The following is a 13137-nucleotide window of genomic DNA, read 5'->3' on the forward strand; positions in this document are numbered from 1 at the left end:
CTGTTTTCCTCATCTGTAAAATGGAGATAATAAAAGAGGCACACAACTCACAGGGTTCATGTGAGAAAAGCACCTTGCAAACCTTAAAGCATGATAAAGTAACATAAATAATAATTCATGCATCTATATAAATCTACTTTATTTTCTAGTTTTCATTGTGATGTTTGGCATTGTGTAGCTATAGTTATCTCCCTGGACTAGGGAGTAAATTTCCAGATGCATACAGTTCCAAATTGAATTCCTGATATAACTTCTAAACACTTAAAATTCCAATTCTACAAGGTTGGGGCATGGGAACAATACTCATTCAATGGGTCCCTCTGATTTTTCCAAAATACTAACCAGTCTACGATGAATGATTCCTTATGATCCTCTTGGGGTTAGTTGTTCTGAAAACTGACTGGGTCGTAATGGAGAACTGACTCTTAAGAAAGGGACACTCACCCCATTATTCCCCTGGTGAGGTGCCTATTTAATGATTCTCCCCTTTCCCTTCCTCCCCTTTTATTGGGCCATGCATGGGGCTAAGGGACCAAAATGATTGTAACCTTTCCATTTCTCCCTGGAGCTTTCTCTGGACTAAGAACTGCCTGATCCCTTTGGATTTACTCTCTGGCATGGGCAGGGGAATAGATCCAGCTTCCTTCCCAGCTCTCCTTGAAAATAAATTCAATTTTAACATGTTAATGTTCTTGTCCCAGAGGTGGCCAATCACTTAGGGAGATAATTTTATTCTCCTCTGACTCCCCAGCCCTAGTGACATGCATCCCCTACTCGTCTCCTCCATGGAGATAATGAGGGAGGCAAGTGACACATACTCCTTCCTCTGACCTAATTGATTATCCCTATATACCTTAGTGTGCTTTGCATAACCAGCCCAGACAGCAGGGACTCCTTCCAGACAGTGATTGACATATTTTATTTCTAATTTAAGCTTAATCGGGTCCAAGAATGATACCTCCTTTTGTTGTTTTCTTTTCAAATTTTAGGGACCAACACTCAGGAATAACTTGAAAGCCCCTAAGACCAGAGCAGGTTAAAAAAAATCAGTCAGCAAAAATAGAAAGGCAAAGTGAGAAAAGCAAATGAACTGAAAAACCCAGTGAAATAGGTGAGATAAAATAAATCTTCAACTAAATTGTGTTTTTAAAAAAAAGGAAGGAAGGAAGGAAAGAAGGAAGGAGAGAAGAAGGAAGGGAAGAAGAGAAAGAAACTATTTCATCAGGATAGACTATTTTTCCTAGTTTGGAAACATACCAATCAATCTAATGTTTACATCCATTAACTAACCCCAAATACCCCATTTCCCTAGTAAATGGGGAAGGAATCTATCTTATTAGAGGTCTGTATTTTTCATTGAATAATAAACTCCAGGATAATATAAGAGAGAAAGAAGATTGGATCTTAAGTCCTGGATCCAAATTACTCTTGGCTTTTCAACTCCTTTAAATGTCCCAGGTGGTTAAAAAACAAAACAAAACAAAAAAAAACTATTTTTCTCTGACATTTTAAAACTTGTATCCTAAACCTAGCTCTTTAGCTGCTGGGCCCTGGAGATTTTCTTTCCACATTTGATATCCTATTCTCATCTCAGCTTTTCATGTCTCTGTCCTCTGAAATTGGAAATCTGATTTTTACTATTTGATATAGAGGAGTGGGTCTGGATTTCTTTGGACCTAAATCTGAGGAATGTGGCCTGAAAGAAGGTTCAGGGAATTAAATTAAAATAGAAATACTTTTTGGGAGCCCCTGGAACCAACTTGGCCACCCATCGGATTCCTTTTCCTCTTCCATAGTAATTCTATTTCTTTTTCCATCTACTCCTATCTCCTGAGGGGCTCTTTCCCACTTGAGTATCCTTTTAGGTATGATTAGGCCCTCCCACTTCCCCAAGATTGGAAAAGGGCCGATTGAAGAACCTGGCAGAAGCTTCCTTTAAAGCTCTGCTATCTTTCTGTTTTTCGCACCCTGGTTCCTTTTCTCCAGGGCTTAAGATTGGTAGATGGTGTGTGGAATATATCCCCCCGGCCATCATACTTCAAATCCTAAAACTCTGACACCCATCGGAAATTTCGAAGGGTACAGTAAAACTGCGGGGAAGACAGGCAGCAAAACCTGGATTGGACCGGAGATCTTTCAAGGTGTAGCCGTAGTAGAAACATAGCAGGGAAAGACACAACTCTGGGTCTATAAAGAAACACGAAGCATTTCAGAGAAACCCCCAAAACACACATAGTATACAAAAGGGAGGGAAAAAAACCGGCGAGAGGGCTCCAGGCAGAAACAGGCAGTTAGGCCCGATTTATTTTCCGCCTGGCATGGTGAGATGGCTCTCTGAAAAAGAAAAAAAAAGCACAGGCTTGTTCTTTTCCTAAATGAGAACAGTTCGCTACCCACCCTGCAGTCCCCACACCCTCTTCGGGTCCCAGGCGTCTGTCTGCCCGACAGATGAGAAGTTTGCCTTATTCAACACTGGCAGAAGAAAATGTTCGAATGGCGAAGAGCTCAGGACGAAAGACAGGCAGGCTTGCTCTCTACCCTCTCCCGGGTGATTTCCCTTCCCGTAGACCCAGCTTCGTCTCTTTTCCCCACGAGGAGTTTCTCCTTCTCCCACAGTTTAGCACCTCGTTGGATATGGCCTCGGAGCCCCTCTTTCTCTGTCCCTGTTGTCGTTCTTTCCCCTACCCGTACTCCCCACGTACACCCGTGTTGTTCGCACGCTAGCTCGCTGGGTCAAGGCTCTGCCTGACGCGTCTCCAGTCCAGTGCACTCCACGCCGGGCTAGAGTCGTAAAAATGAGGAGGTTCGATCTCTCAGTTTCGGAAACTACTTCCGAAATAGCTCTTAGTGTCCCGGATTATTCGCAAACACTCCGGTTTGGGGGTGAATTCCTCCGATCAATGTAACACAGTTTCTGGGTGCTCAAAGTTTTCTATACCAAAACTAAAAGGTGCTAAAGGAACAAGGTTCTCCCCACCTGAGGCCCGTTTCTACAGGGAGAGCTGGGGGTAGCTAGACCATCTGGATTTCTGCCCTAAAGCCCTCAAGTCAAAGAAGGGGAAGATCCAGAGTACGGAGAAAGCCAGAACGAGAGGGGGCGAGGCACTCAGGCCAGCAGAAGGGCAAGAAGACATGGCAAGAGGGCATTTTTGTCCTGTAGAGGGAGCTCCTGCCCCAAAATTCCCCAGCTTCCTCCCCAAGTCTTCCACCCCATCCCAGCTCTAGAAGCTGTTTCCCGGCTCAATCACCCCTTAAGTCCCTCTAAAGTCGCCACCTTCCAGTGGTTTCTGGGATTTAGGATCAGGAACCATAGCTTTAAAGGAATGGTCCAACATGGGGGCACACATAGTAAAGTAATACGCTCACCCTCCTTCTCTTCCCCTACACACAGACACATGCTCACACACACACACACACACACACACACACACACACACACACACACTCCTTCCCTCTCATTTCCCCCTTTCCCCATCTTTGTCACCAGAAGTCTCTATCTCGACGAGGCTCCTAAAGACGAATGCCCTAGAACGAGCCTGTCGGTCAAGTTTTCTAGATCTTCCAGGTTCCTTGCTCTATGCTCCCCTGTCTCTATTCTCTTTTTGCATTTCTGTTTCCCTTGTTTTTTTCAATTGTTCTTTCCTCGTTCTTTGACCTATACCTTCCTCATTCCGAATCTCTGAATTTCTTGGGCTAAATATAATTTATTTTCTCTCTCACACCGTCCCAGGACTCGAAAACACAAATTTGTCCTGTAACCAGACAGGCACGGGTATAGTCAAAGTGGCACCAGCTCATTTATTTAGCCAAAAATAGATAACTTTGTTGTACAATTTGGTTCACACATATGTACATTTTTTTTAACTGTATATACAAAAAAATTCGACACACCTAATTCTCACTGGACTCCCCTTCCCCCCTCCCCCAATAACCTTACAAACTCAGCTAACCTCGAGGGGAGCACAGAAGCGGTCTGGGTTGGGGGTGGGGCAAAGAGAAGAGGGGTGGGATTTTTTTTTTTTTCCTTTTTTGTTTAGTTTTGTGTTTGGGTTTTCATACATGGACATGCTTACAAGTCATAACTATACAGAGCGATATTTGTTTTTTTACAATCATTACAACAAAATTTAAAAAATGGGAGGGGGAACTAAGATGATGAGAGCGCCGATAAAACCAGGGCCGCGTCCAGATGGTTCTGGGGCCTGGAAGAAAAAGAGAGACAGCAAAAGGAGGGATGATTAAGTGGGCCAGGGATGTATAGCTCGGGCCCCCGAGAGGAGTAGGATTCAAATTTAAATTCAAATTTAAAATGCTCTAAATTGTAATTTATTTGTATATGTATATGTCATACATACATTGATCCGGAACCATAAGAGGGAAAAAAAAGGTTTTTTATATCATGGACAGAGGCCAAACCTAGGGCCCAATGACCAAGCCCGAGGCCCAAGGGCCTTCCACCCTCCCTTGTGGTCCTACAATCCGGGAACCGGAAGAAAAGGAGGGCATTGCTCAGTCCCAGGACCAGCCCCGAGATTTGGGAAAGAAAGAAGTCCGGGTGAGCACCCACCACAGTTTTGCCTCCCCAGGTCGCTTAAGCCAGCTCTCAAAAATCTAGTGGGTTTAGGACAGACCCAGTAGGGAGGGGGGAGGGAGGGAAGAGAGGAAAGGGGGTTAGATCTGGTTCTTTAGATGCCAAGTATACATTTCCCGATGGAAGTGGCTCTAAACAGCATGCCCGCCTCCAAAAAAGCTTCATGTGGTCCCTTTTCTCTTTTCCCTGAATATATTACTGTGTCACAGTATTCCTACTGCCCTCCCCTTTCTCCCAACAGGGTCTCTTACCGCCTGGGCACGGGCTGGAAAGCTGTCTTTAGTAACTTTTTCTCTACTTCCAAGGCACTAGAACGATCTAGGAAGAAAGGAAAAAATGGCCTTTTAGAGATGTGTGCTAGGGACCTGAGGAGCCTAGCCTACCTCCCCCGAATAGCCCACGGATCTGCTGGAGGGTTCAAGGCCCCTATTGAGGGCGGTATCCCCAGAGAAACCCAGAGTTTCCTCCCGTAACCAACCCTCTGCCACTCTTCTCCGACGCTCAATAATCACCTGTTCCGCCTTCTGGCTCCGCGGGCCGGGCGAAGGCGGCGACAGCAGAGGGACCTGGAGGGCCTGGTAGCCCCAGTAGATGCGGAGGACTCGAACCGAGCAGGGAGAGAGGGTGCGGACGGGGGGCAGGAGGTGGGCCTGGGAACGGCCTGTTGGTCCACGGGGGAAACTTGCCCAGAGGCCCAGTGACTAGTCTGTGGGCCGCGGCCGCGGCGGCTGCTGCAGCAGCAGGGGCTAACTGCAGGGCTGGTGGTGGTGCGGCTGCTGCTCCCGGGGGAGAGCCTCCGGCGCCAGACGGAGAGCGGCGCGGGTTGTCCGGACTAGTGGCAGTCTCCGCCAGAGACCAGATTTTGGGTTTCTGCAATGTGGAAGGCGGAGCTGGGGCCGGAACGCATGGATCCAAGCCAGTTGGAGGAGAGGGAGTAGACGGGGGTACTGGACCCGCAGGCGGTGGAAGCGGGGCTAACGGTAGGACCGGAGGCGGTCTCTCCTCGAAGCCCTCAGAGCCGTCCTCCGAGTCACTATTCTTATGGTCCGAAATGGTCCCCAGGCTGAGGTCCGCATCTCGCCGGGCTGCGGTGACCAGAGACAACTCGGATCCTGAGACTGCCCCATCTAAATTTTCCAGATCTATCTCCTCATCCTCGTCCTCCTCGCCCAGGCCCTCGCCCCCAGTGTCCTCCTCCTCCCCACCTAAGTCTTCCTCTTCCAGTTCCAACTCTCGTTTGCTGTCTTCTTCATCCTCTTCCTCGTCTTCTTCTCTTTCACTGCCATATGCGTTGCCCTCCTCGTCCGTGCGACTTCGGGGTGCCCAAGTCATCTTGTTCTCTTTCTTGAGGCGTCTCCGAGCATTGGCGAACCAGGTGGAGACCTGGGTGAGAGTCATCTTGGTAATGATTGCCAACATGATCTTCTCGCCTTTGGTGGGGTACGGGTTCTTGCGGTGTTCATTGAGCCAGGCCTTCAGCGTACTGGTGCTCTCCCGAGTCGCGTTTTTGGGACGGGACGGATCGCCAAACTGGTACTGGCCGTAGGGGTAGAAAGCAGCATGGGGATGCGGGAAGGCGGCGGCGGCTGCAGGGTGCTGCACTCCTGGGCTCTCCTTTAACTCATACTGCGCACCCTGTGCAAACACGAGGGAGGGGACACGCGCGGAGGGTGCAGAGGTAAGATAGAGCACCTTCTACGCTCCTGATCTGCATACTCTTTCTCATTCCCATGTGCCCTGGTATACCCGTACACTTCTAGATCAGCCCCCGCACCCATAGTACCCATTAATCTACTAAATCCATCTTTCCCCCATTCCCGACCCCAACCTCTGGGTCCCGTCGGCTCCCCTGGCTGCGCTTACCAGCTGTGGGAAGATGGGCAGTTCAGCAGTGTAGGGCAAAAAAGCGCCGTAACCCTGAGCTGCAGCGGCGGCTGCAGCGGCGGCTGCGTAGGGAGCCCCGACTCCGTACATAGAGGAGAGCACATTGGACAGAGTCCCGGAGGCTGCCAATTCTGTGGCCCCGCCGCTCGAGCCACTCCGGGCCCCTCCACTGGCTCCTCCGCCTGCCCCGCCAGTGCCGCCACCGCCACCAGCGCCGCCGCCGCTGCCTCCTCCGGCCCCAGGACGCTCTGGCGGGTAGAGCGGACGGATGTACTGGTATCCGAGCTGAGGGAAGGACATGGTGCAGCCGGGGCCCGGGGCGGGGGGGGTGGGGGGGCAAAAGAGGGGGGAGGGCAGACGGAGCGGGCGCCCGGCCCCGGGGGCCGCCCTGCTCAGCGCCGCCCGCGGGCTCCCGCAGGCATCGGGGGCTGGGGGCTCCGGGCGCGGGAACAGACTCCCGCACTGCGCTGCCCTGCGCTGCGCTCCGCTCCGCGCTCCCCTATTGATCTGCTCCGCGGCGGCGACGGCGGCAGCAGCAACGGCTCGGAGCCAGGTCAGGTCCTAACAGATTGGCGGAGATTACCGGGGCTCCCGGCGCTGATTGACATTTCTACTTTGCCCAAGCCCCTCCTCTCCAGCTCTCCTTTCCCCCCGCAGTTCTCTACTTTGTCTCCTCTCCTCTCTCAATATCTCCTCTTTCTCTTTTCCCAGGCTTCTCTCTCCCCTCTCTTCTTCCCCCTCCTTTTCGTTACTTCCTTTGCATCCTCTTTTTCTTTCTGTGTTTCTCCTCTAATCTCTCTTTCTCTCTCTCTCCCTCCCCCTCCCACTTTGCTACTGCTCTTTGGCTGATAGTCCCCAGCTCTGCTCGGGATTTGTGGTCACTAAGGGTGGTGTGTGTGTGTGTGTGTGTGTGTGTGTGTGTGTGTGTGCGTGTGTGTGTCCCTCACTCTTGTCCCTCACTCTTCCCCCTCCCTCTCTCTTCCCCAAATCTCTAGCCTGACGTCTCGCTGGCTTATTCGACTTGTTCTCCTGTCTCCTTTCAGAGATCGCCAATCCCGGGTGCGCGTTACAGTAGGGTGAGCCCTGCCCCGCGCGGATGTACCGCGGGGGGCAAGAGTCCTCCCGCCCCTTCTCTGAAGAGCGGAGAGATGTGATTGGGAGGGGGTGGAGATGAAGACAAGGAAACGTTTATGTTGGGGAGTTTAATAAATAAGTATGCAATGAGCTCTCCTTCCTTCTCCCATTTTCACCTACTCTGAGGTTGGAACGAGGGTTACTGTATAAATGGGGAAATATCCAAATTTGGTGGATTTTTAGTAGTGGGTGTTTGGGCGCTGTGAAAATAAGAATGGTGTCATGGGGAGTTATTTCACCGGGTCCGTTTTCAGCCAGGGCTTCCTCTCAACACCTTCACCTCCACCCCCACTCCAGTGCAGTATTTCGGGCCAGGAATGAATTCGAAAGGGGATAAGAGGGAGGGTAGTAATTTCGTCCTAATCTGGGCTTCAAAGAGCCGCAATTCGCCTAGTCACTTCAAAAGGAGAGGCCGAGCCAAATTAAACTGCTGATTTGGGGCGGGAGCACTAGTCCGCCTCCACCTCCCCCGCCGGGGCGGGGCAAACCCGCTGGAGAGCTGCCCCTAAATTACCCTCATTAACGCCATTGTAACCGAGTGCGAATCTCTAATTAGAAAATTAACGCAGGTTCTCTCCCCCCCGCACTCCTCCCCCCCTTCTCCTCCTCCTCCCCCCCCCTCCACTCCCCAGGACCACGGGGCCTAGGCTCACCCGGGTTGAAGGAGATTGACTCTTGGTTGGAAAAAAAGGCCTTCAGGCTGTGGTCTCCTGGGAAGCCCTTCTGAATACCTGGCGGGAGAGACTGGGGCAAAGGTGTGGGGTGTGAAGACAGGACCCTTTTGTGGGCCGACGAAGAGTTTTGGAATAACATCTGTGAAAGTTCTAAAGTTAGTATTTTCCTTTTGGTCTATTCTCTCTCTTTCGATCCCAGCGCTCCCGCGGCTCCCTCTCAACATTTTTCTCTCCTGTTTCCCTACGATCCGTACCAACCCATCTCGGACTACCCCTTGTTCAGAGAAGCCGAGATTTCGATTCTAATTCTTGGAATTGTATTTCTTCAGATATAAAACCTGAAATTTCTATTCCCCCCTTTCCCTGATTCTTAATTCCGACAGATTAAAGCACAACCAAACCCCGGGATTAAAATTCCCCGAATCGGGCTAGGGAAATACGAAGGAACGTCGCTAATCTCATTAAACTCCTCTCTATAGCGCCGCTAGCAATTCTGGGACTTGATACTTTTTAATTCCGGGTAGGCAGAGAGAGCATCTAATCTTTCTTTATTCTTCCATCTCCACTCCCGATCCCCTTCAGTAAATGAGGAGGCGGAAACTGGCCGCCACTTTCCTGATTGGGTTATTGATTTCTAATTCTACCAGAGCTCCGGTTCTTTCGTAGTGTCCATCTCTCCGACCGATCGTGGTTCCCGGTTGCTCGTGGCCCCAGTCCCTAGTGATAAAGACCGTAGCTCTAAGATAAGGAGTTTCTCAGAGGGCAGAGAGTGATACCCAATACAGAGAGACTGTGGCACTTTCTGTCTGTCTCTCTGACCGTCTCTCTCTGACTCAATCCGTAGCTGTCCTGGGCCCTGTACATTTTTTAGTGGTGTTTGAATGTTAAGAAAACAATTTCTGGGGAATCATCAGAAGAAAAGCAGTAACCAGCTGAAAGAAGAGGGTTAGGCGGGAGCGGAGGAGATTTTAGGACCTGGAGCTATGTATGGGCTTTGGTCCACGGATCAGGCTATATCCTGCCCTAGAGCCACCTCGAATATAGAATTGTCTCCTTGACGATCCACCACACTCTTGCTATAGCACCCCGACGCCCGATTTCGTTTCCGGCTAAACTTTCCACTGTGGGACAGGAAGCCCGGCCTGGAAGAGGAGGAAGCACTGGACGAAAAAGTCCTAGCACTGTGAGACCTGGCCCCAGAATCTCCTTCTCGAGAACAAATACAATGATTTGGGCCAAATCCTCTCCTTCCCTCTCTCCCATTTAATTCTGCCACATCTGAACAGAAGCCTCAATTGTGCTAAATTGTCTTATTTTAACAAAATGTGAGCCGCGGTCCCTTGGACACCTCAGGTGAGATTCAGGGTCTAAGGGGTTGAACCGTGCACTAAGAGCTTGAATTACGCCTCTTGACATTCAATTCCATATTGTGAGAAGGAGAAAAAAGAACACAACTCTGATAGATTCTCCTGCATCGATCCTTCATTGATCTGGCCGCGCAGCAAATGAGAGAGAGGCAGGTGGGAGAGGGTTGGGGGCAGGGAGGGTGGAAAGACTAGATACTGAAACATCCACTCCTCCCCCCAACCCGCTACTCGACGCCTGATCCGACCTCTGAAAACTAAGGAAGTGCTGTACTATCTATTTTCTCACCTCCCTCCTCACCACTTTCCTCACTCACCCCCACCCCGCCCCTAACCCTGACTGATCAAACTCCAATCCACACAGCAGTGGGAGTAGGCTTCTTCAAAACTGAAATGGGGAGCTATGAGGAGACCCAGGAAACAACTTCTCCCGGAAGCCTGACAAGATTCCCCACTTTTTCCTTTTCCTTCTTGAGGACAACTACTAGCACACGTTCTGTGTGCCAGTTCTGGAGGTAGAGTTATTATGTGTCTAACTCCTGGACTAGATGTTCAGTAGAAGGTGGAACGGAAGAAGACATCCCCGACGTGCAGCTGCAAACCTATAGTGGATACCTATGGTTGATTCAAAGTGGATGGTATACCCCCAGAAGTTCGTTCTTATGGCTAGATTAATTTTGAGCACAGATTAGCTCCAGGAGTAATATCTGTATTTTGAGCATAGAAAAAAAGAACACATATTAGGGGTGGGGGAGTTAGACGATAAAAGAATGACATGTCATCTAAGTATGCAAACACGTATATTAGGTAAATATGTGAAAAAGAGCATGTAAATTATATATATATATGTATATATATATATATATATATATATAGATAGAGAGAGAGAGAGAGAGAGAGAGAGAGAGAGAGAGAGAGAGAGAGAGAGAGAGAGAGACAAAAAGGGGAAAAAAGACAAACCCTGACCCTACAGGCATACCACCCTTGGCCAGTGGGGTTTGCTCAGTCACCTTTCCTTCCCATCTTCGGCTGACTGTCGGTTTAGAGGCCCAGAACCTAAGCTGGCCTCAGCCTTACCGGCTCAGAGAGTTCCTAAAGCCCAGGGTCCCTCACCTCTTACCCCCACCCGCGTCACTCCCAGCCGCTCTGCCTTTTTCAGCAACCTAAAGTGCTTGTTCCTGCAGCTGATTTCTACTCTCTACTTAAACGAACCCTTCTCACTGTGCCCTCGTGTCTCCGGAGAGCAAAGCCCCTAAGCAGGCGGTGACTCGGGATCAGCAGCGGGATGGAATAGGCGGGCCTACCCTGGCCGCCTACTCTCCCAGCTGTCCAGCGGGCCCCGCGCGGCCTGGCTGGAGCTCCCGGTGCTCCTCAAAGCCGACAGGAGCGCTACATTGCTTCCCCCGTGGTCGGGTTACAGGTTAATGAAATGCTCATTCTGCTCAGTCATTTGTTTTGTTTTCCTGCAAAGTTCTGATAAGTAGCTAACCAACGAAGCTTGTAATTACAATCTTACAGAAACCGGGCCGATCTGTATATAAATCTCGCCATCCAATTACAAGATGTAATAATTTTGCACTCAAGCTGGTAATGAGGTCTAATACTTGTGCATGCGATAATCCCCTCTGGATGCCGGCTTGATCAGATGTTGGCTTTGTAATTAGACGGGCAGAAAATCATTATTTCATGTTCAAATAGAAAATGAGGTTGGTGGGAAGTTAATTTCTCTCCGCTCTGTGAAGCGTAGACAAGAATTTAATGATTTAATTACAGTTGTAAGCTCTTTCCATGAGACTTAAATTGAGCTGAGAATATTTTTTCCTCCTCTCTCCTTTCCTCCTTCCTCTCCTTTCCTCTTCTCTCTTCTCCTCTCCTCTCCTTTTCTCTCTTCTCCCTCTCCTCTCCTGTCTTTTCCTCTCTTTATCTCTCTTCGGGCAGAATGGGGACATTTTGAGCCTATACTTAGCCAGAATTCGAAAATATGTTCGCTTCTCAACCCGAGTAGTTTTCTTACCAGGTTTTCGAATTTTCAACACCGAACAAGAAAAGTGACGAAAATCTCGGAGCTACAGAAGGACTGTGGTGTGTAGTCCTTTGTAACTTCTGTGTCCTCAGTGGATAATCCACCAAAAGAATTATTCTAACCAATTAGGAGAAAAACAGTCCTGATTTGGAAATATAATTTGGGGTTTGGTTGGGTTGATTTGGAAAAACATTTCAACCTTTTCTAGCCAATACAACTTTGTCTCTCTGCCTCCAACTTTAAGGATCTTGCCGAGACGGGCTGGATAACCAACAGGGACTTTGGAGTCGGAGAGCACTCATTTCCTTCCTACCCATCCGCCCTCAGATTCTTGCAGAATCTCGCACACACTCCTGCCCCCTCACACCAGCCAGGCGGCCCCGTCCTGTCACATTCCGTGACAGTCAGATAATATCGCGTCCCAGAGAAGATGCCTGGATTTAAAAAATGTCACTCAACATGACTGATATTTTTTTCGTTAGCATTTCAGAATCCCCTTATTTTCCACCTGTCTTTAGGCTTTCGGAGTCTCTCTCTCTCTCTCTCTCTCTCTCTCTCTCTCTCTCTCTCCCCCTCCTTGTTCACTACGTTTTCATTCTCTTATTCTTCATCCACTCATTAACTCTATTGCTCCCTCTCACTTTTTATTCTCAATTTCTCTCTTCCTTTTTCTATTTCTATCTTTTCTTCTTTCTTACTCTCCCTCCCACCACCTCTATTTCCCCTCATCTTGTCCCCTTCCCCTTTGCCCTCTCTCCCTCCATCTCTGGGAGATGAATACATTGGCTTATTGGACAGTAAGAGGCCAGTGTGTGGGTGACATGGGGTCGGCCATTATTCAGCATTCCATTCATGCATATTTAGGAGATGGTAATGAAGGGTTTTGCATTGTTGCATGAATATGGTCAATTCCCGGCAGTTTTGATGGAAGGGAAGTGAAACATAAGAGATAGCTCGGTGTCCAGCCGCAGCTGGGATGCCAGATGATTTGCCTTCACTTAGTAGTGTTCTGCCTTCCAACCAGATCCGGGGGTGATAAGGTGAACTCGCCCCACACTTTTTAAAAACTGTGGTTTTTGAGTCACCCCCTTTGTGTCCGCTGGTCCCCGCCATTCTCTCAGAATGAGCTTGCTTTTTCTTCTTCTTCTTCTTTTTCTCATTAATGTCTCGTTAAAGGAACACCCGCCAAGTTCTCAAATGGTTACATTTAGATACTCTCTACATCCCCTCTCCCTCCCCCTTCCTCTCCCAAAATGTTTAGAGCCTATGATTGAGCGGTACCAGGAAATTAGCGCCTGACAACGCCGCCTAATAGCAATAAATTGTTTGCTATTTCAAGTGACAAGCCAGTGGATCAAACACAGCCGCATTGTGTACTGAACAACCCTCTCTCCTCGTTAATCTTGGGAGACGGGTTTTTATTTTTCAGAGCCGTGGTTTGTCTGGGTGACTGTTCCGCTGATTCGC

The 13137-nt window shown here is 49.2% G+C and overlaps 1 protein-coding gene and 1 long non-coding RNA gene across 2 annotated transcripts in view; one reads left to right on the plus strand and one right to left on the minus strand.

The window, feature by feature from the left end:
• Window positions 1–3773: 3773 nt before the first annotated feature.
• On the minus strand, window positions 3774–6790 carry IRX3 (iroquois homeobox 3). Its single transcript, XM_051979861.1, has 4 exons — window positions 6455–6790; window positions 5104–6226; window positions 4843–4909; window positions 3774–4202 (listed from the first exon to the last, which is right to left on the minus strand). The coding sequence occupies exons 1-4, from the start codon at window positions 6773–6775 to the stop codon at window positions 4148–4150; spliced, it is 1566 nt and encodes a 521-aa protein (XP_051835821.1). The 5' UTR covers window positions 6776–6790; the 3' UTR covers window positions 3774–4147.
• A 1480-nt stretch (window positions 6791–8270) lies between these two features.
• LOC127550715 (uncharacterized) overlaps window positions 8271–13137 on the plus strand; it is a 156065-nt gene continuing 151198 nt past the window's right edge. The window contains exon 1 of the long non-coding RNA XR_007950925.1: window positions 8271–8438. This is a non-coding gene — a long non-coding RNA (uncharacterized LOC127550715). The remainder of the gene's footprint in view (window positions 8439–13137) is intronic.

Source organism: Antechinus flavipes, chromosome 2 (assembly GCF_016432865.1).
Source record: "Antechinus flavipes isolate AdamAnt ecotype Samford, QLD, Australia chromosome 2, AdamAnt_v2, whole genome shotgun sequence".
Taxonomy (NCBI): Eukaryota; Metazoa; Chordata; class Mammalia; order Dasyuromorphia; family Dasyuridae; genus Antechinus; species Antechinus flavipes.

What these genes read in the sequence shown, in the direction of transcription:
- IRX3 (XM_051979861.1), bottom strand. Translation starts at nt 6,775, where the DNA reads ATGTCCTTCCCTCAGCTCGGATACCAGTACATCCGTCCGCTCTACCCG. An exon ending in TGCCCATCTTCCCACAGCTG is followed by an intron (nt 6,227 to 6,454) that starts GTAAGCGCAGCC and finishes GTGTTTGCACAG; the next exon opens with GGTGCGCAGTATGAGTTAAA. An exon ending in GGAGCCAGAAGGCGGAACAG is followed by an intron (nt 4,910 to 5,103) that starts GTGATTATTGAG and finishes CTTTCTTCCTAG; the next exon opens with ATCGTTCTAGTGCCTTGGAA.